Source organism: Podarcis melisellensis (genome assembly GCF_964234715.1).
Source record: "Podarcis melisellensis genome assembly, chromosome: 13".
NCBI classification, from domain to species: Eukaryota; Metazoa; Chordata; class Lepidosauria; order Squamata; family Lacertidae; genus Podarcis; species Podarcis melisellensis.
In genome coordinates this window covers 41322990-41346586 of record NC_138545.1, presented here as the reverse complement: position 1 = coordinate 41346586, position 23597 = coordinate 41322990, and the positions used below count along the sequence as shown (strand labels likewise).

The following is a 23597-nucleotide window of genomic DNA, read 5'->3' as shown; positions in this document are numbered from 1 at the left end:
CATGCGTTTCTGTTATGTACTGAGTTGAATAGGATCCAAAATGCAGCAGCCTGATTGGTCCTAGAACAATAGGCTCCAGAATACAGCAGTCTAATTGGTCCACAGGAGCCACCCAATCCAGCTCCAGGTGGAAGTGAATCTGCGACCTGATTGGCCTACAGGAGAATCCCGGAATTAGCCAATCACATGGGGCCCATTGTGTAAATAATGTATATAAAGCAGACATTCTGGGGGAACTTCCATTCCTCCTCACCACTATGAGCTGAATAAAGAGCATGAAATCCACTCTCGACTCTGAGTATATTTCAGTTTCTTAAGGACACGTGTTATACTTCTGGGGAGACAAGCTAACTTCCTACCATTGTTCCCCTTGAAATACCTCCCTTCTAGGCCTCTCTTTCACACACACCCCTCTCCCAGCATCAACAGTAAACACGGATCCTATTCATTAGTAGGTTTATTGAGAAGCAGCAAGTTTTGGTGTTAAGCCCAAGGCGGATAACATCTAGGAGAGCTACAGCCCAGTCTAAAAACGGTGCCTCAATGGAAGCATACAAGATGCGAGAAAGCGGGGGGCAAACCCCACCTGAAGCACCAGGCAACTGAGGCCCAAGAGGCAGCACCTGGTTATACTTTCTCAGCAATAGTTAAATTTGCAAATGTTTCCCACCCCTCGCAGCAGCGGCATATTCGGCATGCGGAGCTGTTTTGGGGCCATAGCCCTGAAGCGTCAGAAAGGGAGGCAAGCTTCTCCTAGCGTCCTACAGCTACAGGCGTCTCCTCCCTCCCTTCGCTAGCGTGGCTTTTACTTCGTGGCCGCTGGCTTCACACCACTTCCTTGTGCTCCTGGGTTGACTCCTTGATCACCTGCAGGCAGAGTGGGGAGAAGAATGGGAGGGAAGTCATTCACCCTGCTTGGGTCGCAACCTAGCTTTCAGCGGCCACAAAACAGCTCCTATTCATTTTGAAACTTTGTGTGTTCCCTTCTAAATGCTTCAGGTTCCCATTGCTTACTCCCACCTGTCCCCTAAAAATCAATGGCAGCACAGAACTAGTAACTTGATGGCTGATGCACAAGATTATTGCCAATCCTGGTGACACGTAGTTGAAATTGGAGTTATGTGACCCACCGAGCCAAGGAGCTAAGTAACTCTACAACATTTAGAAAACATCTGAAGGCAACCCTGCATGGGGAAGTGTTTTTTTTAAATGTTTAAGGTTTTATTATGTTTTTATATATGTTGGAAGCTGCCCAGAGTGGCTGAGACAACCCAGTCAGATGGGCGGGGTATTATTATTATTATTATTAATAGTAATAATAATATTAATATTAAATAGGACATCCCTATTTTCATTGGATAAATGTGGGAGGATATGTAAAGCAAGTTTTCTTTTTTATGTTTTAGCTGCATCTATTTAACCCTAAAAGGTCATGGTTTGTTTTCCTGGATGGAAGTAAACCAGCAGGGCAGGTCTGGAAAATGTACCAGTGGAGGAGAGGAGATTTAAGCCCCCATCCTGGCGGAAGAAGAAAGAAGGAAACAATGAGGGCCTAGCTCAAATTTCATGCCTTTGCAGCAGTCCAGCTATATGTATATTTAACTGCATAAAGGTAAAGGTAAAGGTACCCCTGCCCGTACGGGCCAGTCGTGACCGACTCTAGGGTTGCGAGCTCATATCGCTCTATAGGTCGGGAGCCGGCGCTATCTGAAGACACTTCCGGGTCACGTGGCCAGCGTGACAAAGCTGCATCTGGCGAGCCAGCACCAGCGCAGCACATGGAAACACCGTATACCTTCCCGCTATAAAGCGGTCCCTATATATCTACTTGCACTTAGGGGTGCTTTTGAACTGCTAGGTGGGCAGGAGCTGGGACCGAACGGCGGGAGATCACCCCGCCGCGGGGATTCGAACCACCGACCCTACGATCGGCAAGTCCTAGACACTGAGGTTTTACCCACAGCGCCACCCGCGTCCCGCATAGTAAGGAGCAAAAGGGCTGGTGTAGCTATCAGCCACAAGAGACAAAGCAACGAAACAGGAAGTCTCCACTTTGAATCTGCCACAAACCTGTTCACTAAGCTGTGTTAGCCAAGCCTCTCATCCACATTATGGGGATAATAGTACAGTGGTACCCTGGTTTAAGAACAGCTTAGTTTATGAACAACTTGGATTAAGAATGCTGCAAACCCAGAAGTAGGTGTTTTGGTTTGTGAACCTTGCCTTGGAAGCAGAACATGTTGAGTGTGTTCCATTTGTAAATTGAGTCCCCCGCTGCTATGGGAAAGCACGCCTTGGTTTAAGAACACTTTGGTTTAAGAACAGACTTCCAGAACGGGTTAAGTTTGTAAACCAAGGTACCACTGTACTGGCTTACCTTTATAAGGCCACTGTGAGAATTATAACAAGATGCTGTATTTTATTTATTAAATTTGTACATCACCCCATATCCATAGATCTCAGGGTGGTTCACAACGCAACAATACATGAAGCGCTTTAGAACTAGGTAAATATTCAGGATTATCCCAAATAACTATTTACACCCCACCACACACATGTCTTCTGTGCACAGTGGGAAGCTATGGACTACTGCAATGCGCTCTATGTGGGGCTGCCTTTGAAGGTGACCCGGAAACGACAACTAATCCAGAATGCGGCAGCTAGACTGGTGACTGGGAGCGGCCGCCAAGACCATATAACACCGGTCCTGAAAGACCTACATTGAGCACAATCCAAAGTGTTGGTGCTGACCTTTAAAGCCCTAAATGGCCTCAGCCCAGTATACCTGAAGGAGTGTCTCCACCCCCATCATTCAGCCCGGACACTGAGGGCCTCCTCTGAGGGCCTTCTGGCAGTTCCCTTACTGCAAGAAGTGAAGTTGCAGGGAACCAGGCAGAGGGCCTTCTAGGTGGTGGCGCCTGCCCTGTGGAACGCCCTCCCATCAGATGTCATGGAAATAAACAACTATCTGACTTTTAGAAGACATCTGAAGGCAGCCCTTTTTAGGGGAAGCTTTAATGTTTGATGTTTTATTGCTTTATTATTATTAATATTCTGTTGGGAGCCACCAAGAGTGGCTGGGGAAACCCAGCCAGATGGGTGGGGTATAAGTATTAATAATAATTATAATTATGGCCCGATACTTTCCAGGTTTGTTATTCTGCTCTGTTCAATTCTCCAGACTATGCATTTCCTCAGGAGTCAGCTTGCAAGACCTTTGATCTGAGCTATGTAGTATCTCAGGCTGAACAGAGTGCTCACTGAGGGAATAAAGTCTTGTCAGGAGCACAGCTTCATCCTTGCAGTATAACTTTTGCCTGCTGACCAACACTGCCTAATTTTTTTGTAGGCACTAGCAGGCAAGGCAGAAAAGCAGGCCTTTATTCTGCCATCTGACACACACTGTCTCTATAGCATCCGAACTTTAAATACTTACAGTATTCCCAAGTGCCTGCTCCCTCTTTTCTTTTCTTTTTAAATACCGTATTTTTCGCCCTATAGGACGCACTTTTGCCCCTCCAAAAATGAAGGGGAAATGTGTGTGCGTCCTATGGGGCGAATGCAGGCTTTCGCTGAAGCCTGGAGAGCGAGAGGGGTCGGTGCGCACCGACCCCTCTCGCTCTCCAGGCTTCAGGAGATCCCTAGCGCCAGCCCCACAAGGTCGGGGGACAGAGGGAGGCGGAATGCCGCTATCCTGCTGTCTCCCGAAGTTGTTTGGAGGCTGGCAGCGGGGAGACCCTGCCGCCAGCCCCGCAAGCTCCAGGGACAGCTGGGAGGCGCAGCGCGTCTTCCCGCTGTCCCCGGACCTGATCTGAAGGCGGGTGGTGGGGAGAAGAGCGCTTCTCCCCGCTGCCTGCCCCACAAGCTCCGGGGACAGCTGGGAGGCGCAGCGCGTCTTCCTGCTGTCCCCGGACTTGGTCTGAAGAGCGCTTCTGCCCGCTGCCAGCCCCACAAGTGCCTGGGGGAAAAATAATTTCCCCCCCTTTATTTCCCCCCCAAAAAACTTGGTGCGTCCTATGGGCCGGTGCGTCCTATGGGGCAAAAAATACGGTACTTTATTTGCTATTGTTTTTACTGACACTAGAACAAGAACTGAAATACAGTCCATCAAGATGCATAGTTCTATGCTGATGGGCAAACCATTCCCCAAACCCCAAACTTGGAAAAGCTTGCTGTGACCATGTTAGAGAATTCATTCTCCCATCCATTTTGACTCATGTTCCAGCCATCCATCTCGACACCAATTCTGAAAGGAAGAAAAGTTATTTTCTACTGCCCACAAGCCTGATTGTAAGTTATAAATCTCCCTCATGTTTCCAACATCATAAACCGGAGGCAATGGCAGAGAAACTCAAGGGGATGAATGCCAACAAGAAATATCAAGTGTTACACATAGGAAGAAGGAACCCCGGTTTGTGCACAAGGACAACTGGTTAGTATGCCTGAGGGAAATGCGTAGTCTCCAATGGATAACAAACACATGCCAGTCATGTGGTGCTTCAGCTCAAAAGCCCAAGACCATTGCTGGTTGGTTGTCTCCAAACAGAAACATCAGACCCAAGATGTAAGAAGTTACATATAATAACACTGCTTTTCTCAGTGCCGGGGAGCACTCATTTGGGGCCCTGGGTAGCACAGTGAAAGAAGAAAATGCTGATAAATTGAAATAGGATGCAGAGGGAATCATTGCAAGATGATAGGCGGAGGTTCTAGAAGACAAATCCTACCAGGAAAGGTGGAAGGAGGCTGGTATATATACAGTAGTCCCAAGAAGCCAAGAGATATTGGAAGATTAAAAGGGCTACAGTCACTCACCAGTGACAAGATTAAAACTACAGAGAGGAAGGAGGTTTGAATATTAGGAAGAATTTCCTAACTATGAGCAGCTCAGCGACAGAGCGTGATAACGAAGGAGACTGAGGAATCTATTTCCTGGAGGATTAAAAATAAAAAGAGTGGGACAGGCATGTCCATAGATTCTACAGGTGTTTGGAAAGAAAGGGTTGGATTGCTAGATCTTTCAAGCATGTGATCAGAAAACCAAGGCTCCAGAGGCCTGGGTAGATTTTGCCTACCTCTCCATCTCTTGTCTCCACTGTTTTGACCACAATACTCCTCTTCAGGTGGGCCTCAGAAACGGACTTTGTGTCCAGGCTGGTCTCTGGTGAGGAGGGAAAGAACAGCCTGGTCATTGTCATAGTGTGGTAGTTACTGAATTGTGAGCTGGAGAAGGCACACACTGTTCATCTGTGATAGACTTTGAGCTGGCCCGCGAGACCACAAGGAAACAGAAGGAAATGCTATGGGTCTGGGAGAATGTGTGTGAGAGAGAACGGTATCGAACAGTGAGCTACAACTCAGCTCCTTCTGCACTCTGATGCAGCTGCAGTGAAGGGCAACCAGAGTCAAGGGGGGGGGGGAGAGAGAGAACTTGCTAGGTAGCAGGGAGCCATCGCTAGATCTAAGTGATCCTAAATTGTAGCACCTTGACCTTGACCAACAAACATCTCAGTAAGACACATATAAATTCCTCTTCAATGAGCTTTCCTTTCAGAGGTTTTTCAAGCAGCCTACCATATGGCAACAAGAACAACCAAAGTGATCACAAAGAAAAATCAAAGTGGAACAGAGGTGTGCAATGAAATGAAATCTAGTACCAGCTGGCACAGAAGAGAACTGGTGTGGCGTCTAACAACACACCTCTAGTTATGTTTACTGGAGTTAAGTACTATTTGTAAACAGGGACACGGGTGGCGCTGTGGTCTAAACCACTGAGCCTCTTGGGCTTGCCGATCAGAAGGTCGGCAGTTTGAATCCCCGCAACAGAGTGAGCTCCCATTGCTCAGTCCCAGCTTCTGCCAGCCTAGCAGTTCAAAAGCACGCCTGTGCAAGTAGATAAATAGGTACCACTGCAGCAGGAAGGTAAAGGCGTTTCCACGCTCTCTGGTCTCTGTCACGGTGTCCCGTTGTGCCAGAAACAGTTTAGTCCTGCTGGCCACATGACCTGGGAAGCTGTCTGTGAACAAACGCCGGCTCCCTCGGCCTGAAAGCAAGTTGAGTGCCACAACCCCATAGTCACCTTTGACTGGACTTAACCATCCAGGGGTCCTTTAGCTTTACTATTGTTCCCAATGGGACTTGCTCACCAAGACAAGTAAAGAGGCACAGAACATCAGTCAAAGAGTGAGCTGGGAAGTTCCTAGTTCAAAGCTGGTATTAGCCATGGCCTTGAAACAAGCCTTGCTGATGAGAGATGGATATCAGGAGGACAGGAGTGTAGGAAACGCCTTCATTGGATCCCAATTAATTTCCAAAGACTTCAGTTTTAGGAAGGTTTTTTGGCATATAGGAAGCTGTTTTAATCCAGGGGTCCCCAACGCAGCAGCTACATTTGCCTGTATCTCCTACAGCACACACAAGAGGTGTTGAAAAACTGCAGTGCATAGGGAAACGGTTAGCTTTTCCTGCTCAGCTCCTCTTTGCAGCCGCTCCTAGATTGCACATGCCCCACCTTACAGATATCGGCATTTCATTGGGTGCCAGGATTAGAAACCTACTCTCCCTCCCTTCCTGTATTGAAAAAGGAAAGGTAAAGTGCCTTCTCTCTGCAGTGCAGTTGGATAATTTTAGACTCTGAACTTGTACGTTCTTACAGGGGTGGGGAGCTTTTAGATGGCAATGTGTAGTGCCATACTCAAAATGTGGTAATCCTACTGAGTTTGGGGTTCCTCCTGCTCATTCCATTGGGTGGGATCCTAGCTCTTCTGCCCCCCAAGTCGTCCCCCCAATGGCGCCACTGGTTTTCAAAGATAAATAGTAAAATAGACAGGAGCCAGAGGCTTGGAATACAACCTCTCTCCCCTTTCCTTCCTCTTGCCAATGAGTGCCTGTTGTTGATATTCGCAGCTCCCGTGACCCACATCTTGCGCGACCCACTCGCAACCCCTTCCTCATCCTGCTTCTAGCCTGCCAAAAGGCATCGTTGAGGCCAGAAATAGAACAATGAAGGCCTTTAGGATTGATCCAGAAAGGCACAAATATGATTATGGTGGTGTCGGTGGAGAAAGGCATCGGCAAAGCAGAAGACAATAGAAGTTTTCTAATACGTATTGGTCTTACTACCTTCGGAATAGATTAGGTGCAGCGGCAGCACATCCCATTTCGCTGCCTGTTTCAAAACAGAAAGTGCTGCCAAGCCCTGCTGCCACTGCCGCCACCTGCCTCACCTGCTCTGCTGCCACACAGCCTGCCACACTTAGTGGTTCACACTATAATTGAAATTGAAATACTTTATTGTCACTTGTGGTGCTGTGGGTTAAACCACAGAGCCTAGGGCTTGCCGATCAGAAGGTCGGCGGTTCGAATCCCTGCGACGGGGTGAGCTCCCATTGCTCTGTCCCTGCTCCTGCCAACCTAGCAGTTTGAAAGCACATCAAAGTGCAAGTAGATAAATAGGGAGCGCTCCAGCGGGAAGGTAAACGGCGTTTCCATGTGCTGCTCTGATTCGCCAGAAGTGGCTTAGTCATGCTGGCCACAGGACCCGGAAGCTGTACGCCGGCTCCCTCGGCCAATAAAGTGAGATGAGCGCCGCAACCCCAGAGTCAGTCACGACTGGACCTAATGGTCAGGGGTCCCTTTACCTTTACAACTTGTATACAGTGAGATTACATAAGCACCCCCCACTCAGCTCTCTTAGTCTTAATTCCCCTCGTTTACTGACGCACACCCACCAAACAGTCAGTTGCCCTGTTGTTATCTTTTCATTCAGCAGCAGCCTAACAGCCTACGGATAGAAGCTATTCTTTACCCTGTTGGTGCGACTGATCATGCTTCTATATCTTCTGCCTGAGGGCAGGAGATCAAGGAAGTGCCGGCCAGTGTGTGAATCATCCCTGATAACTTCCCTCACTCTCCTGAGGCCATGTTCTTCCGCTATTTCATCCAGTGGATTCACGGGACAGCCCACTTACAGTTGCTGCCTCCTTTGTGTGTGGTCACATGGCAACAGCCATCCTCATGACAGAATGGGTTCCTTACCTCGGATCTGAAGGTTGGAGAAGGTCTGCACTGGAATGGTGATCCTGCAAAGACACAAGGAAGAAAAGGAAAAGAGAGTGGGTTTTCGAAACAGTCCCAGGGCCAGCCCACCCAGGAGGCAGGCTAAGGTCGCAGCCTCAGGCGGTGGAATCGCAAGAGGAGGCAGCAATAGCCACTGAGATCTCACAAGACCTTGCCAAAATCTGAAGACATCTCATGTGCTCCATTTGATCCTGCAAGAGATCTCACCAGAACCCGCCGTCACTGCTGTTGCTTTGCGGGCGCTGCTGCACAACTCAGATGAGGGTGGCTTTGGTGACGAGTGCAGGGCACCACCTTCCTGCTCCTGTGGTGAATCAGGATGAGCTGCCCTTGATCCGTCCTAATTCAATCCTTCCCCAACCTTGCATCTTTAATTAATTACCATATTTTTTGCTCTATAAGACTCACTTTTTCCCTCCTAAAAAGTAAGGGGAAATGTGTGTGCATCTTATGGAGCGAATGCAGGCTGTGCAACTATCCCAGAAGCCAGAACAGCAAGAGGGATTGCTGCTTTCACTGCGCAGCGATCCCTCTTGCTGTTCTGGCTTCTGAGATTCAGAATATTTTTTTTCTTGTTTTCCTCCTCCAAAAACTAGGTGCGTCTTGTGGTCTGGTGCATCTTATAGAGCGAAAAATACGGTAATTCCAGGTTTTGTACTGGATAAGCAGCAGAGCCAAAGGAGCTCGGGTGAGAAGCACAAATCGCACAAAATGGCTGATCTGGCAGAAGTAACATGGCAAACAACACCCTTCCCCAGCTTGTCTTGGACTACCACTCCCATCAGCCACAGCCGACCTGGCCAATGGTCATGGATGATGGGAGCAGTAGTCCAAAATGCCTTCAGGTGGAAAAGAAGAACAGTTTTTTCTGACTTAAGGACAACACCAAACAGAGGTTTGACAGGAATCACTTGGTCATATTCAAATGCTATTTGGTATGAGTCATCCCCAGGTCTACTGGAGGGTTTTAGCACAGTGGATCCTGGATACAGCACCTACACAGTGACACATTAGATCAAGGAATGCTTGGTGCCCTGGAAGATCAGGTTCAAAGCAACAGTACTTGGCAATATTTCCAGTATTAAACCAGAGAGCCTGACTAGGTAAAGGGACCCCTGGACAGTTAAGTCCAGTCAAAGGTGACTATGGGGTTGCAATGCTCATCTCACTTTCAAGCTGAGGGAGACGGCACTTGTCCACAGACAGCTTTCTGGGTCATGTGGCCAGCATGACTAAATCGCTTCTAGCACAACAGAACACCATGACGGAAACCAGAGTGCACGGAAACACCGTTTACCTTCCCACCACAGCAGTACCTATTTATCTACTTGCACTGGTGTGCTTTCAAACTGCTAGGTTGGCAGAAATTGGGACAGAGCAACGGGAGCTCACCTTGTCGTCTGACTAGCAACAAGCTGACTTGGAGGCTCATTTTTTTTAATTACCCTTATGAGACCCATCCAAGTTTAGAGGGAGGCCTGGTCTCTCCTTGAAGCAGAATGAACTGGAAGATTCCTAAGACAATAAGTCGACTATACCACTTTAGATTATGGGTGGGACTTGCCATTTGTAAGTGTTCACAGCCCAGCCCACTTTCCCACCCTACTTGTGGGGAGTTGTGTGTATTTAACACTGCTCACATTTAAAATGAGACCCCCTAACTGTAGTCTGAAGTGGTACGGTCCATTTCACCGCCAAGACTCAGCCCTATCATTTGGCTGCATATATGTAGAACAAGCCTAACACGCAGGGCTTTTAAGGAGCTTTGTATTGCTCTGACAGGCTCACCAGCAATTCCATGTAATACATACCGTATTTTTCGCCCTATAGGATGCACTTTTTCCCCTCCAAAAATGAAGGGGAAATGTGTGTGCGTCCTATGGGGCAAATGCAGGCTTTCGCTGGAGCCTGGAGAGCGAGAGGGGTCGGTGTGCACCGACCCCTCTCGCTCTCCAGGCTTCAGGAAGCTATCCGCAAGCCTTGGGAGCTCAGTGGGAGTTCCCACCGAGCTCCTAAGGCTTGCAGACAGCAGCCCGCAGCCCGAAACCCGGGGAGCACTCCGCAGCACACCCCAGGCTTCGGGAGTTCCCGCGGACTCCCCAGGCTTGCGGATAGCAGCCTGTTCTGGGGGCTGGGGTCGGGGAAAGCTCGGGTTTCCCCCGCCCCAGCCCCACGCCTGGGGGGGAAATATTTTTTTCCCCTTTATTCCCCCCAAAAAACTAGGTGCGCCCTATGGGCCGGTGCGCCCTATAGGGCGAAAAATACGGTATGTCACAACACTATGGCTATGGGAGTTTCTAGGCACTACCTGCTTTCCTCCCCCTCCAGGAGTTTGCGGTAGGTGGCAATCTCAATATCTAAAGCCAGTTTGACATTGAGGAGGTCCTGATATTCCTGGAGGTGACGAGCCATTTCCTCCTTGAGGCTGCGGGTGTCTTCCTCCAGCCGAATCACTGTGTCCTGGTAGGCGGCAGTGTCGAGGGCATAGCGGTCTTCCATCTCCCTCAGCTGCCTCTCCAGAGATTCGTTCTGTAATGAGGACAAGGGAAGCATCACCGGCGAATGCAACAAAACAAGTGGTCTGTTAAAAAAAGGTAAAGGTAAAGGGAACCCTGACTATTAGGTCCAGTCGCGGACGACTCTTGGGTTGCGCGCTCATCTCGCTCTATAGGCCGAGGGAGCCGGCGTTTGTCCGCAGACAGCTTCCGGGTCATGTGGCCAGCATGACTAAGCCGCTTCTGGCGAACCAGAGCAGCGCACGGAAACGCCGTTTACCTTCCCGCTGGAGCGGTACCTATTTATCTACTTGTACTTTGACGGGCTTTCAAACTGCTAGGTTGGCAGGAGCAGGGACCAAGCAACGGGAGCTCACCCCGTTGCGGGGATTCGAACTGCCGACCTTCTGATCGGCAAGTCCTAGGCTCTGTGGTTTAACCCACAGTGCCACCTGCGTTCCCTGTTACTAACCTGCAAAGGGGAAGGGACATCCTGAGCCCACAGCTGATGTGGGGAGGTTATTGCCCATGCCATAAGCCACGTCAGCAACATCCATGTTGGACCCAGCTTGGAGGCTGAAAGTGACATACATTCTGGGAACATAGACCTTTTGCTCATTTCCCTTATGAACTACATTTAGATCCTGCCTTTCTGCCAAAGCACTCAAGACAGTTCGCAGTTGACCAATAATGGCTCACAAGCCAAAGAGGCATAAGCAATGAGGAACAGCGCTCTATGTGGGGCTACCTTTGAAATTGTTCCGGAAACTACAACTAATCCCGAATGGGGCAGCTAACCTGGTGACTGGGAGTGGCCGCCAAGACCATGTAACACCGGTCCTGAAAGACTCACACTGGCTGCCAGTACATTTCCGAGCACAATTCAAAGTGTTGGTGCTGACCTTTAAAGCCCTAAACGGCCTCGGCCCAGTATGCCTGAAGGAGCGTCTCCACCCCCATCATTCACCCAGGTCACTGAGGTCCAGCGCCGAGGGCCTTCTGGCGGTTCCCTCACTGCGAGAAGTGAGGTTGCAGGGAACCAGGCAGAGGGCCTTCTTGGTAGTGGCGCCTGCCCTGTGGAATGCCCTCCCATCAGATGTCATGGAAATAAACAACTACCTGACTTTTTGAAGACATCTGAAGGCAGCCCTGTATAGGGAAATTTTTTATGTTTGATGTTTTATCGCTATTATTATTATTATTATTATTATTATTATTATTATTCTGTTGGGAGCTGCCCAGAGTGGCTGGCGAAACCCAGCCAGATGGGAGGGGTATAAATAAATTGTTGTTGTTGTTGTTGTTATTACTACAGGGAAGGAAGAGAAGGCACCCTCAGGAACAAGCCAACCCTTTCATATTATTGCATAATGGCATTACTAGGTGGAACAATCGTTTTCTACTTAGGAGACAATGCTGGAAGAGGAATACCCAATAGCAGCTTGCCCCAGTTAGGGATTGGGGAGACATTTGATTCAATTTGCACTTAGAGGCAAACTTACCCAAATTGTGATTTTTCAAAACAAAATGCATATCGAAATGAAAAAAAAAAACCCAAAACTATCTGAATTTTGCAACACCGTTCTCCAACCAACACAGGCAAAAATAATGTAAGAACAAAGTGTGTGTACAGATGCATATGTGAATGAAAATAATATACCAAATTGCATTATATTAGGGAGAAGGAAAAGGTAAAGGGTAAAGGGACCCCTGACCATCAGGTCCAGTCATGACCGACTCTGGGGTTGCGGCGCTCATCTCGCTTTACTGGCCGAGGGAGCTGGCGTACAGCTTCCGGGTCATGTGGCCAGCATGATTAAGCCGCTTCTGGCAAACCAAAGCAGCGCATGGAAACGCCATTTACCTTCCTGCTGGAGCAGTACCTATTTATCTACTTGCACTTTGTGCTTTCGAACTGCTAGGTTGGCAGGAGCAGGGACTGAGCAACGGGAGCTCACCCTGTCATGGGGATTTGAACTGCCAACCTTCTGATCGGCAAGTCCTAGGCTCTGTGGTTTAACCCACAGCGCCACCCGTGTCCCAATTAGGGAGAATAGCTGTGCAAAAAGGGAGGTATTGGGGGGAATATCCTATTAGCATCTAAAAAGGTGTACCTTATGAGAAATTTGCAGCAAAATGCTGATGAATTTTCATGGGGTGGTTTCTGTGGGCAGGAAGGAACGCCAGTCATGTGGGGCGGTGGGGGGGGGGAGGGAAAGCTTATCCATTCCAACTGGTTGCCTCAGACAGTGAGGTGAGAGAGCCAGGCCTCCTCCACTGGCTCAGCTGGGAGCAGCTGCCATTTGTCGCCTCGCCTCCCAGAACTACCTCCATTGTTGGCCAATTCCATTTGACTGCGGCAGAGGGAGAGGTGAGGCCCTCTCCATTGGGCTTAGCCGGGAACCAGAGATGGATGAACTGGATGATTCCGGTTTCTCTCCATTTCTCATTTCCCCAATCTTAAACTCCCTTCTCCAAATTTCCGCATCAGCTCCACCTACCGATCCCCTCAGGGACTCCAGGTCACAGTTGAGGGACTGCAGCTGCCGGCGGTACTCGTTGGCTTCTTGCTTGGCGAGACGCAGGGCCTCGATGTTTCGTGCCGCTGCATCGGTCAGGTCTGCAAACTACCAGGCGGAAGTCAGATTAACGTTCTGTTCCGTGGCTCAAAGAACACATTCACTCGCATTGGGCACTCACACCAGAACACAACCCTCTCTCCACAGCTGATCTGGGCAGATCAGCTATGGGGGTGGGCGGGCTGTTATTGCCCCCCTCTCTGCTCATCCATGATCAATCACATGACCAGGGAAAGGGCAGTTCGGGTCCACATAAGTGTGCTACTCCCACCCCAATACTGTATCCAGGGCCTTTTTTCCAGCCAGAATTGCTGGAACTCAGGCGTGGAGGAAGGGGTGTGTGGTGGGTGTGGGCCGCCTCAAGTGTCACCACTGAGGGGGGTGACAAAATGCCGGGTGGCACTCAAGGCCTGGGAGCAACGCGATGGCCTGGGTGCCTGCAGGCTCTGCGCTGCCCCAGACGGTCCGCCCGCCGCCTCCCACTCAGCAGTAGGGTGGCTGAGTGGGAGGAGGCAGGCAAACTTCTTGGAGGCCCCATGGAGTGTCCTGCTCTGGCTTGCCCCACCCAAAGGGTGGCTGGCCCCGCCCCCGTGGATGGATGGCTCCACCTGCACGAGCTGCTGGCCCCGCCCCTGGGTGCAGGGCATGCGCTGCCCCAGGTGCCCAATCGGATTGCTCCACCACTGAACTCAGTTCCGGCACCTCTCAAGTGGGCGCAAATGCCACTCTAAGAGAACAAGGGAGGTGTTTGTGCTCAGTTCTGGCACCTCTTTTTTAAGAAAAATAGTACTGATTACATCTAAATTACTGCTTCTGACCAATAGCCCAACTTTATTTGTAAACTGTTTATTGATACTGACTGTTATCTACTTTAATGCCCCCCCCCATTTTGCTGCTGCTGCCAAGATCAGTAAGATCTTGAGGGGAAGACTTTTTTCTTCTTTTTCCTTTGAGAGGGGCTGGATTAGGTCCCCAAGCTGGGGTTTATCAACCCCTGGTTGAAAAGGTTGTGTCGCCAGAGCTTATACCTGATCACCACTGTGACCTTCAAACCCTTCACCTCCCTTCCTGACAGGGCAATTGTGCTTAAATTTTCAGGCAAGGAAGTCTATGGTTTCTCCAACAAATGGAAGCACCCAAAGGGAACTCAAAACGGGAAGTATCTCGGAGAAAAGGCACCTGTTATCACAGGTGTTTGGAGCAACCATTGCTGGTATGGGCTAGAAATGTCATTAAATTTAAAAAATGCACATGATTTATACTGAATAGTGAAGAAAAAGACCAGAGTGACACATGCATCCTGTGCTTCAAGCACTGAAAATTGTCACTAGCCATGCATGCAACCAGAAGTCTCATCCACACCATCCCTTACTGCCACCTTCCAAAGCATCTCAACGTTGCAAGGCCCTGTTCGTCTGGAATGGGCAATCTGAGTGGCAGCCCCATTCAACTGGAATGCTAGTCAAAGCTGTGGGAATCCTTGGTCTTTCACTTTCCCTTGGGCTGGCCTCCACCCTGGTCCCATACCTTAGACTTGTACCATTCCTCAGTCTCATGCATGTTGTTTGAGGCCATGGACTCGTACTGGATGCGGATCTCGCGCAAGGCAGATGTCAAGTCCGGCTTGGCCATGTCCATCTCGATGTGGACCTGTTGCTGCTGCAGCTGCTCCTGCAGCTCCCGAAGCTCCTGAGAAGGGGACAGAAGAGTCATGACTCCAGAAACACCATACACAGGGCAGGGTTTCCCAAAAACTGGACCAATTAAGACTTTGGGGAACAGATCAGGGCAAATTCACAAATGTAGGACTTATCCACACCTACCTTTCCTCTGTGCTTTCCAGGCACGGTCTGAGGTCCATGTCCAAATGCCCTTTTCCTTGACCCAGAGATTTGCCTGTGAAAAACTGCTCTTTAAAGCTGAATCGGAGCAAATGGTAATCTGCAGAAACACTGAATAGGCATTTGCTTCGATTCAGCTTTAAAGAGTGGGTTTTTGTCGGGAAAGCTCTGGAGGTGATGTGTTTCTTCTCTTCCTTTCCTCACTCTCTTCTTCAAGATGCAAGTCATGGAGACAGGATGTGCCTTATGATAGCTCCCAGACACATGTCTGAAGCTACTTTTCTGTATTTCTACCCAAGAATATGTTGTCTGTGTTATCTATTATTGCTGCATAAGACAATGCATGACTGAGACCTAGAAACTGTAAGTAAATCAATTTTAAACTTACTTATCAGTGTGTGGTCTATTCATTGCCGAGGGGGGCAGAAGGAGGTCAGCTGCTAAACTCTTTGGATACCACTGCGCACTATTTTGAAACAAAATGGCAAGACTGCAGTGATCCCTTCGGACAAGCTAAATAACTTTGGCACAATGGTTCCTGAGATCAGGGAGCAGGATTTTGTCTATGTTAGGATACTGTTGGATGCCATTTTGAATCAAGATGGTGGAGTGAGCCTTTGAAGGCTGCACTGATGGTCAGTGAAGGTTGCTGCTGGCTTCTTAGAATTCTAAGCAGTGCTGGACACTCCTTGCTCATTGTTTAGATCGAGTGGACATATTTTTGCCTCCTTTGTGTGTGGAGGGAAGATGTGCCATATTAGGAAACCTGGACACCTTTAGGAATACATGGGAAATATAACATCTCCAGGATCAAAGGTCTAGGTTTGTTTGCTTGCTTGTGTTAAAATTTGCAAGCTGCATTTCAACCTGAATGGCCCATAAAGTGAAATGCAGTCCTGTTAACATACAATTAAATCAAGAAACGCCATTAAAAACGAGCCTCACAAAAATGCAGTTAGAACCCAGAGCCTCTGAGCCAGATGAAGAGTCGGTTGGCTTTCCCAGCAATGGGACCGAATAACCAGTTTTCAGTATGTCTCTCTCCCTCTCGCTGGTTGTTGTTGGTTTTTTTGGCAGGCATTAAAGGGAAAACAGAGCACAAGCCACACTGTGGATCTGGGCCTTCAATCCGGCCTGTTACCCCAACTGCCTTTCAAGATGGAGGAGCTTCAGCTTTGTGGCCCTGTACTCCATACCTCCTCGTGGATCTTCTTTAGGAAGTTGATCTCCTCTTGAAGTGATTCAATTTTACGTTCCAGGTCTATTCTGGCCAACGCAGCATCATCAACATCCTAAGAATTGAGAGGGGAGAATGAGGGACATTTTATCTGTTTTGGCCCTTAACGTCATGTATAGGGAGGAAAACGGGACCTCTTGCATGCTCTCTCTCTCTCTTAAAAATAAAGTAAAAGAGGGTTGCCCTGGCATGTGCTGCAGATGGCCCAACTACAGCCCTTCCATGAGACCCATACATGCATGCACATGATGTAGCAAGGAGGAAACTATTTCAGATCAGTTACAAGCTACAAGCCCATCTTGCATTCTCTGCCCATAGTTCCGGGATGGTATTCGTCATTTTTTCCGCCTCACCTGTCGGTAGGAAGACAAATTGTTCTCAGCTTCAAGGCGCTGATTAATCTCGTCCTGTAACCTTAAATGAGAGAGAGAGAGAGAGATGGGGAAATCAGGAAGCTATGCTGAATTATCGGTTCCCTTCTGCAAGGGGCTGAAACCAAGAGAAAAAAAACATGTCAAGGTCAAAGCCTCCATGAGGCCCTCAGACCTTTTCTAATTCTGCACTGTTTATTTGCAAGTTTTCAAACCCTTCAGGCTTTGCATGCAATTAATACAACAAAATACAACAACAAAAGAAGGGATAATATTAGCATAAGAACAGAGTTCTGCAGGATCAGATTAAAGGGCCAACATTCTGTCCTCGTGGGGGCCAACCGCCCTTGGGGAGCCAACCAGCAGGTGTGCAACAGCACTCTCCTGTCAGGCTTGAGGAATTCTCTCCCTCCTCCGATGGTTTCAAGAAGCAGGGAGGAAACAAGAAAGCTCTTGCTTATAATTTATTCAGTGATCACAGTAGAAGACAAAGAATCCAATCATTCTTCCATGATGGAGTTGTTCACTCTGAGCCCCTCCAACTTTCCTCTCTAGCAACACCATCTGGCCCTACGGTGGCCCCTGGTGGTCAAATGTCTCTGCGTCCGTTGCTCTTGCGCTCTTAACGAACGCTGTGTTGTAGGGGACGATGGATCATCTATGCTGTCTAATGACATGCAGGGCTGTCTTAAGCATATCTGGTGCTGTGGTGCAAAGATCCCTCCGGCACGCCCCCCCCCCCCCGTTTCCCAGCGTTGCTGACCTTTTTTAGCCCAGCTTTGCAGGGCTGGAGGAGGTGGGCAGCGGCTGGAGGGCAGCTCCTCTGGCGGGAAGAGGCAGAGGCTGGACGCGGTGGCTCCCGGCTCAGCTGGCTGCTTCGTGCCATGCTTCAGTGTGGCGTGGCGGAAGTGGGCGAGGGTGGCGAGCTGATGCCGTTAGGCGCCACGTCCAGCCTCCACCTCTTTCCTGGTGCCCTCCAGAATTTGGCGCCCTGGCTCCCCGCGCCACTAGCCTCTATGGGTAAGACGCCTCTGATGACATGTCAACTGGCTGCTCTGCCCCATCCTTCTCCTAACACCTCATAACGCTGCTGTTCACCTGTCTTTGAGCTCTTATCTCCTTCACAGTTCTGCTGTAATTCAATACTGCCTCTCTCTTCTGTGGCAGCTACGGGAGAAGGGGGTGGGCGATCTCCACCATTCCTCCTCCTCTTCAGTCCAGTCCCTGACATCTCCCTATTTCCGATTCCCAGAAACTGGTATTCAGAGGCACATACTGTCTCTGACAGCAGTGACAAAGAGTAGCCATTGCTAGTAGCTGCCAAAAGCCTTATCCTCCATGAATTTGTCTGTACCCCCATTTAAAACCTTCCAAGTTGGTGACCGCCACTGTGTGGAAAGGCATTTCCTTCAGTCCCTCCTGAATCTTCTAACATCCAGTTCATCGGATGACCCTGGGATCTAGCGTCATGAGCAACGGAGGAGAACTCTCTATCCACGTTCTCCAAACTATGTAAAATCTACAATCTCCTTTTTAAGGCGTGGCAACACAACCACATGATCGATTTGCACAACAGTATTATGATATTGGCAGTTTTATTTGCTGATCTTGTTAGGAATACACTGTACCAGCTGGAGCTCATAGTAGCTGGAGTCCAACAAAATCTAGAAGTCTCCATGTTGGCTACCCTGGGCCTGCGCTGTTATTGGAACACTAGGGCTGGTTGCCAGCTCTACACCTGAGTGCTTTAGTGCTATTAAATGGAGAGAGGATATTGGTGGGAAAGGTTTGGGGCTGGCTATGCCACAGGTCCGTAGCTTAGATGCTAAGCAAGAGGTGATGTTACTTGATCCTTCCTATGCTGCAAGGAAGAATTCATCTCTCCATCTTCCCAGGAGCTATTAGATGTTCCACCTGCAGTTAAGTCCATAAACACTGTACTAACCCATAACCATATTTATTGGCCCACATCTTTGTGTTACTCACTTGTGGCCTCAATCAATAAAATATGCAACTTTTGGAAACCTTTCCTGTTAATTGTACAATGGTGCCTTGGGTTAAGTACTTAATTCATTCCAGAGGTCCGTACTTAACCTGAAACTGTTCTTAACCTGAAGCACCACTTTAGCTAATGGGACCTCCTCCTACTTCCGCACTGCCAGAGCACGATTTCTGTTCTCATCCTGAAGCAAAGTTCTTAACCTGAAGCACTATTTCTGGGTTAGTGGAGTCTGTAAGATGAAGCGTATGTAACCTGAAGTGTATGTAACCCGAGGTACCACTGTATAGAGTTGATTTCTTACCAAAGGCAACCAGACCAGTGACTAGCTTGCCTGCAACTCCTGCCTTACCTGCTTTTTAAAATTGTCTCTGTGTTATCCCATCACACAGCAAACCCCTAATTTTCAACCTTGAATGAGAGTTCGCAGGGATCGCATTTGATCAAAATGGTGGCCGCATGTCTCACTGTCCACCCAAAATGGATGGATCTGTGCCTCCTTGTTGCTGAACTCAGATTCTCTCACATTGGTAGCTGTTCCTCTTGGGGGGTTCTTCTAAAGCAGATGTTGGCAGTGCTTTTCTTCCGGGGGAAAAGGTGACAGTACTTACCGGGAAGCATAGGTGCCAACTCCCTGGGGCCTTGGGTGCCTGAGCACCCACAAAATTCCCCATGAAGGGACTGGGCACCCACAAATTTCAGTGCCAGGGCCATGCACACTGAATGGCACCCACGGTCGCAGAGCCAAGCTGGCAACCTTGCCATGAAGTTGCTACAGTAAGTGCCACACATTTAACCAGCTTCTCTGCTAGAAAAAAGAGGTGTTGGTATTGGGTAACTTTGAGTTCCTCCAGGGGAAAAAAGCACTCGGTGTGGGAACGCCTCCCAATGTTGCTGAGGTTCAACCTCCATCAGCCCCAGCAAACATGGCCAGGAATGATGTAGTTCAGCAACTTCTGGAGGTCTCTACACTTGCTCTAAAGAATAAGAGATTAGGAAGGGCTCTCCTGGGCTGCAGTCTTAAGGGGAGGTTGCACAGGCATCAGTCAGGGATGCTGCGTTGTCAATCATCCACTAAGCAGGGGATTGGACTAGTAGGTGATCTCTTCCAATTCTATAACTCTGGTCTATCCAATCCCATGGCCAACAGCGGTTGGGATGAACCACCCTCCCAGGACCAGACGCTAGCACAAAACATTACGCTGTTAGAGGCACCTGGCGCTGTTGCTGCCCCCAGCTCCTCCACTGTAGAGGCTGCTCCATTATGGCAAATGGGGCACTGCCCCATCAACCTCCATCCTGATTCCTGGAAGACCACCTGCCTTTGTGTTTACATCCAGTCCAGAGGGTGGCTCTGGATATCTGCTTCCTCCTCCTCTGTCTAGTTTTGCCCTTGCAGAACTCAGCAGGGAAGAGGATGGGGACAAAACTTGGATTAGTTGGCTCTGCATGTCATTGGCTTTCTAGCACCACCTACTGTTGGGCTCCCTGCCTTCCGCCCTACCAGCCTCAACAGGCACCAGCCAGCACTGCTCCTCTGAGGTCATTTAAAAAAATATTTGTGTTTGTGGTCATTTTTGCCATCACATTAGCAGTGGCATTCCAGGCGTTCCAGACCCTCTGTGGTATGGTTACCAGAAATGCCCCGTTTCCTGGGGACAGTTCCCGGATTAACAAATCTGTCCCCGGAAAAAATCCATCCCCGGATTTCATTTAATGTCCCCAGATTTATATTTTAAGTGTTGTAGATTTATTAGTAGGGAATGAATGTTGCATGATTGGTTCAACGGCACAAGACACGCCATATAGGGACTTCCAGTGAGGCAAAATGGCGGACACCACGCCAGTGAGCAGCTCCTGAAGCCAGCCAGAGCCAACAGCGCTACCAGGCTGGCACTGGGCTGCTAAGACTGCTGCTGCCACTGCTGAGGGGGAACTGGGGACGCCTGGCACGTCAACTGGGGGAACCGCTGACCCCCCCTCCCATGACCCAAATTGAGCCAGGAGCGAGAGTGCCCAGTCACCCAGCTGACTGCCCAGAGGTGCTCTGGGGCCAGGAAAGCCCCGGAGCCAACGCAGGGAGGAGGAGAGAAGGAGAAGGAATAGAGAGATGAAGGAGAAAAAAGAGGGGAGCCCCGCCCTTGCTGCGCCACTGCCGGTGCCACCGCTGAGGAGGAGAGGTAGGAGAGCACCAGAAGGGCAAGGACATGTGGCCAAGCCCAGGCCCGACCCGAGCCTACTACACGGTGGCTAGTGCTTCCAAGAGAGCTAGCCCTCGAAGCTAACCTAGTCTGCAGTCAAAGAGCTGGCAGATCACTAGCAAATGCTCATAGAAGAAATAACAATAGTTTAGCAGTTTTCAGGCTTCCTGCCTTTATGGAAACTTTCCACGTTCCTCTTGGGCCCAAGGGAGCCAACTTGAATGAAATATTGGGGACCCCAGGTAAGCCCCACCCCACATAATCAATCACAAGATGCAGAGCACACACACCAATTGAATGGCAATGCCCATCGACTTTGGGAAGACCCTGCCACCCCAAATATTTTACTGGGTGAAGACGAAGGGACCTTGGCACCTAGGCGTTGGCTCCTATGCTTGGGCCTCATTATATTTTTCTGTTAGTAGAGAGTGTGCTATAGATTATATGCCACTCCCCTGCAGCTCTGGCTTGGAAGGGAAGACCACAAGCTGTCACCAAGGGAAGCTCATTTCCCATGACCAGTCTTTTCATGGAAAACTCCTAATAATCATCTGAGGAACCCCAGGGAATCCCCAGATGCACAATCTGACACTCCCTGCTCCAGATGGGTCAAGCAACCAAGCCTAGCCACGTGCCACAAAGGAAGGCCAATGTACCCCTCCCAAAACTCATTTGCCAATACGACCTGCTGGGAAAAAAATCCCATTCCAAAGCCAAACAAGGCAGCCAGTAAGACCTTGAGTGTGCAAAGCCCATTCACAAAGGACCCACCCACACCATGCGTTTAAAAGGACATGCCGTCCCCCCAAGAATCCTGGGAACTGGAATTTGTGAAGTGTGCTGGGAACTGTAGCTCTGTGAGGGATAAATTCCCTGTTCCCATGTGTTTAAAATGCATGATGTGGATGTACCTCACATATCTCCTCCAAATCCTCAATTCCCCAACCCTCTGCATATTGCTTCCTTGCCTCATTCCCTATTTGCAGGTGCTTCCCCACCCAGCCCTGGCACTGTGGGTTAAACCACAGAGCCTAGGACTTGCTGATCAGAAGGTCGGCGGTTCGAATCCCCACGACGGGGTGAGCTCCCATTGCTTGGTCCCTGCTCCTGCCAACCTAGCAGTTCGAAAGCACGTCAAAGTGCAAGTAGATAAATAGGTACCGTTCTGGCGGGAAGGTAAACGGCGTTTCCATGTGCTGCCCTGGTTCGCCAGAAGCGGCTTAGTCATGCTGGCCACATGACCCAGAAGCTGTACGCCGGTTCCCTTGGCCAATAAAGCAAGATGAGTGCTGCAAGCCCAGAATTGGCAATGACTGGACCTAATGGTCAGGGGTCCCTTTACCTTTTACCCCACCCAGCCCAGTCAAAGCTTGAAAAGAGACCCTGGAGGTTCCTTACTTTTGCCGGAGATTGTTGAGGTCCTCCAGCAGGTTGTCTCTCTCGATCTCCAGACGGGCCTTGGAGTTGGTGAGCTGGTCAACCTGGTGGCGGAGCTCCCTCACCTCCTCCTGGTAGATTTCGGCCAACTTGGTGGGCTCCTTGTCTCGGATTTGGTTGAGCTCGGCCACCAGGACTTTGTTCTGCTGCTCCAGGAACCGGACCTTCTCTATGTAGCTGGCAAAGCGGTCGTTCAGCTCCATCATCTCCACCTTCTCGTTGGTGCGGGTCTCCTTGAATTCGGTGTTGAGGGCATCAGCCAGGGAAAAATCCACCTTGTCCGGGGAGAACTTGGGGCCGGCACGGAAGCTGAGGCTGGAGGTCTTCAGCTTGGTGACGGAGAGCCGAGTGCCGGCACCTGAAGACAGGTACCTGCGCCCTGGCGAGAACCTCAAGGCGTGGTGGATGGAGGAAGTCTGCGCGCCGAAACGCCTTCCGTAGGATGAGAGCCGTTGCCCTTCCATGGTCAGGCTTCTCCTCCAGGCTCTGCAAACTCAGACAGATTTCTTTCTGTGCGCTGCAAGGGGTTTTATACAAGAGGGTTAGCCATCGCCAGAGCATATGCGTGTGAAAAGCTGGAGGAAGGAGGGGGAATGGGGTTCACGCCAGGCCTTAACATCTCACATCTTCCATGCCAAGTGCCCTGTGCCCTGGCAAAGCAACAAAAGAAAGCCATTGGGCAGAAGCTTTGAGCGTTATTGATGGGAGAAGAGAGCAAATGCTCCTGGACGAGCTACGAGGTCAGAGTGCTTGCCCACCTATGATGGCCACGATCTCCCTACAACAGCAGTGACATGATAACACACGGCAGGCAGCCGTGAGATTGCTAAAGATGGAAAAAGAAACATCTCATTTGCCCCAGAATCACAGGCAAGAGCGTGACAAAAACACAGCAGCGAAACCAGATTGCCAAAGCGGTTCATGAAAATGCAAAACCTACTTTTGTCCAGAGAGCTCGTTCACACAACAAATGTCACTTCTTTGCATGCTGTTCTGTATGACCAAAACAACCAGGCGTTTTACACAAAATGCTTAGATCTAGAGAGGCTCCCAGGCCTCAAGTCTGCCAGTGATATAAATTCTGTACACCAGTGCCTGGCAGACGGTAGATCCAGGATTTCGGGAGATTTGTGGTAGCTCATAAAGCGCTCATGATTCCCAGTTGTTTCACAATAGCAACTTGTCGATATTGCAAATGTTGAAATATTGTATGTGCAGGAATTGGCTGACGGTTAAGGATAAATAAGTTTTTAGAAATGCAAAAACTATTGTACTATAAGGTTAACTGCAAGGAATGGAATGTGAACTAGAAACAACTAAGAAAATAAAGCAGAAACAAGAGGAAACTTTGGACACAC

General features: G+C 49.5%; 1 protein-coding gene across 2 annotated transcripts; it reads right to left on the bottom strand.

Moving 5' to 3' along the window:
* Positions 1–439: 439 nt before the first annotated feature.
* On the bottom strand, positions 440–23597 carry GFAP (glial fibrillary acidic protein). Of its 2 annotated transcripts, XM_081884239.1 has the most exons (9): positions 22201–23305; positions 16585–16645; positions 16191–16286; positions 14681–14842; positions 13076–13201; positions 10388–10608; positions 8038–8081; positions 5076–5161; positions 440–867 (listed from the first exon to the last, which is right to left on the bottom strand). In XM_081884239.1, exons 1-9 carry the CDS (start codon positions 22701–22703, stop codon positions 826–828), a joined length of 1341 nt encoding a protein of 446 aa, XP_081740365.1. In that variant the 5' UTR covers positions 22704–23305; the 3' UTR covers positions 440–825. The 2 variants fall into 2 exon arrangements, with proteins under 2 accessions (XP_081740365.1, XP_081740366.1); XM_081884240.1 differs by lacking the exon at positions 5076–5161 and having other exon boundaries at positions 22201–23597.

Bases quoted from the DNA above. Each gene is read 5' to 3' on its own strand.
- GFAP (XM_081884239.1), bottom strand. From the start codon at position 22,703: ATGGAAGGGCAACGGCTCTCATCCTACGGAAGGCGTTTCGGCGCGCAG. The intron at 5,162-8,037 runs GTAAGGAACCCA...CCTCCTCACCAG, and splicing joins CTCCAACCTTCAGATCCGAG to AGACCAGCCTGGACACAAAG. The intron at 868-5,075 runs GTAGGCAAAATC...CTCTGCCTGCAG, and splicing joins TGGAGACAAGAGATGGAGAG to GTGATCAAGGAGTCAACCCA.